Source organism: Nothoprocta perdicaria, unplaced genomic scaffold (genome assembly GCF_003342845.1).
Source record: "Nothoprocta perdicaria isolate Ctin4 unplaced genomic scaffold, notPer1 scaffold_1183, whole genome shotgun sequence".
NCBI lineage: Eukaryota > Metazoa > Chordata > Aves > Tinamiformes > Tinamidae > Nothoprocta > Nothoprocta perdicaria.
The window spans coordinates 1-1,368 of record NW_020454298.1 but is presented as its reverse complement, the minus strand read 5'-3'; the positions used below and the strand labels follow the sequence as shown (position 1 = coordinate 1,368).

At 66.3% G+C, this 1,368-nt stretch overlaps 1 protein-coding gene across 1 annotated transcript; it reads left to right on the top strand.

The window, feature by feature from the left end:
* Positions 1 to 711: 711 nt before the first annotated feature.
* Positions 712 to 1,356, top strand: MBLAC1 (metallo-beta-lactamase domain containing 1; the record flags this gene model as incomplete). The annotated part of the gene is made up of 1 exon (XM_026053797.1): positions 712 to 1,356. A coding segment is annotated over exon 1 (645 nt), but the record flags the coding sequence as incomplete, so codon positions are not given.
* Positions 1,357 to 1,368: the final 12 nt, after the last annotated feature.

The window sequence follows — 1,368 nt, the reverse complement described above, 5'->3', positions numbered from 1 at the left end:
GTTGGGGATAACGGGAGGGGGCACTGGGAAGACGTCACCTTCCGAGGTCAACCTTGGAAGGCCGACCTTGGTCATCTTCCAAGGCCAACCGCCATCTTTGAAGGCATCTTCCGACCGTCGTCTTCCAAGGTCAACCATCATCTTCCAAGGCCAACCATTGGCTTCCAAGGCCAACCATTGGCTTCCAAGGCCAACCATTGGCTTCGAAGGTCAAGCACCACCTTCCAAGGCCAACCGCCATCTTCCAGGGTCAACCGCTGTCTTCCAAGACCAACCGCCATCTTCTAAGGTCAACCACCCTCTTCCAAAGTCAACCGTTGGCTTCCAAGGCCAACTGTCATCTTCCAAGGCCAACCGCCATCTTCCAAGGCCAACCGCCATCTTCCAGGGTCAACTATTGGCTTCCAAGGCTAAATACCATCTTCCAGGGCCAAGCACCATCTTCCAAGGCCAGCCGCCATCTTCCCAGGTCAACCATCTTCCAAGACCAACCACCATCTTTAAAGGCATCTTCCAACCACCATCTTCCAACGTCAACCATCATCTTTGAAGGCCAACCGCCATCTTCCAAGGCCAGCCGTTGGCTTCCAAGGCCAACCACCCTCCTCCAAAGTCAACCACCCTCCACCAAAGTCAACCACCATCTTCCAAGGCCAACCACCCTCTTCCAAGGCCAACCGCCGCCTCCCAGAGCCCCTCCCCGCGGCGGCCATGCTGCCGGGCGYCCGCACGGTGCCATTGGCCGCCGCCGAGGTGCCGGGCGGCCCTTACAGCGTGCGGGTCCTCCAGGAGGGCTTCAGCGAGGCCCTGCCCGGCGGCCTCCTCCGCGCCGACGCCACCGTCACCCTGGTGCGGGGCCCCCGCGTCACCGCCCTGGTGGACACGGGGGGCCCGTGGGGGCGCCGGCGGCTGCTGGGGCAGCTGGAGGCCCAAGGGCTGCGCCCGCAGGACGTCACCCACGTCCTCTGCACCCACGGCCACTCCGACCACGTGGGCAACCTCAACCTCTTCCCGGGCGCCACGTTGCTGGTCGGCTTCGACCTCAGCCGAGGCCCGGGCCTCTACCTGCCCAACGACTTGGCCCGCGGCCTCCCTTACGTCCTGGAGCCGGGCTTCGTGGAGGTGCTGCCCACGCCGGGCCACGTGGGCGCCCACGTGAGCGTGGCCGTGCGCGGCACCGCCCTGGGCACCGTGGTGGTGGCCGGGGACCTCTTTGAGCGGCGCGACGACGGGGACGTGTGGAGGGCGCTGAGCGAGGACCCGGCGCGGCAGGAGGCCGCCCGGCGGCGGGTGCTGGCCCTGGCCGACGTCGTCGTGCCGGGACACGGGGCGCCCTTCCGGGTCCTGCGGGAGGGGGACGGGGGGTCC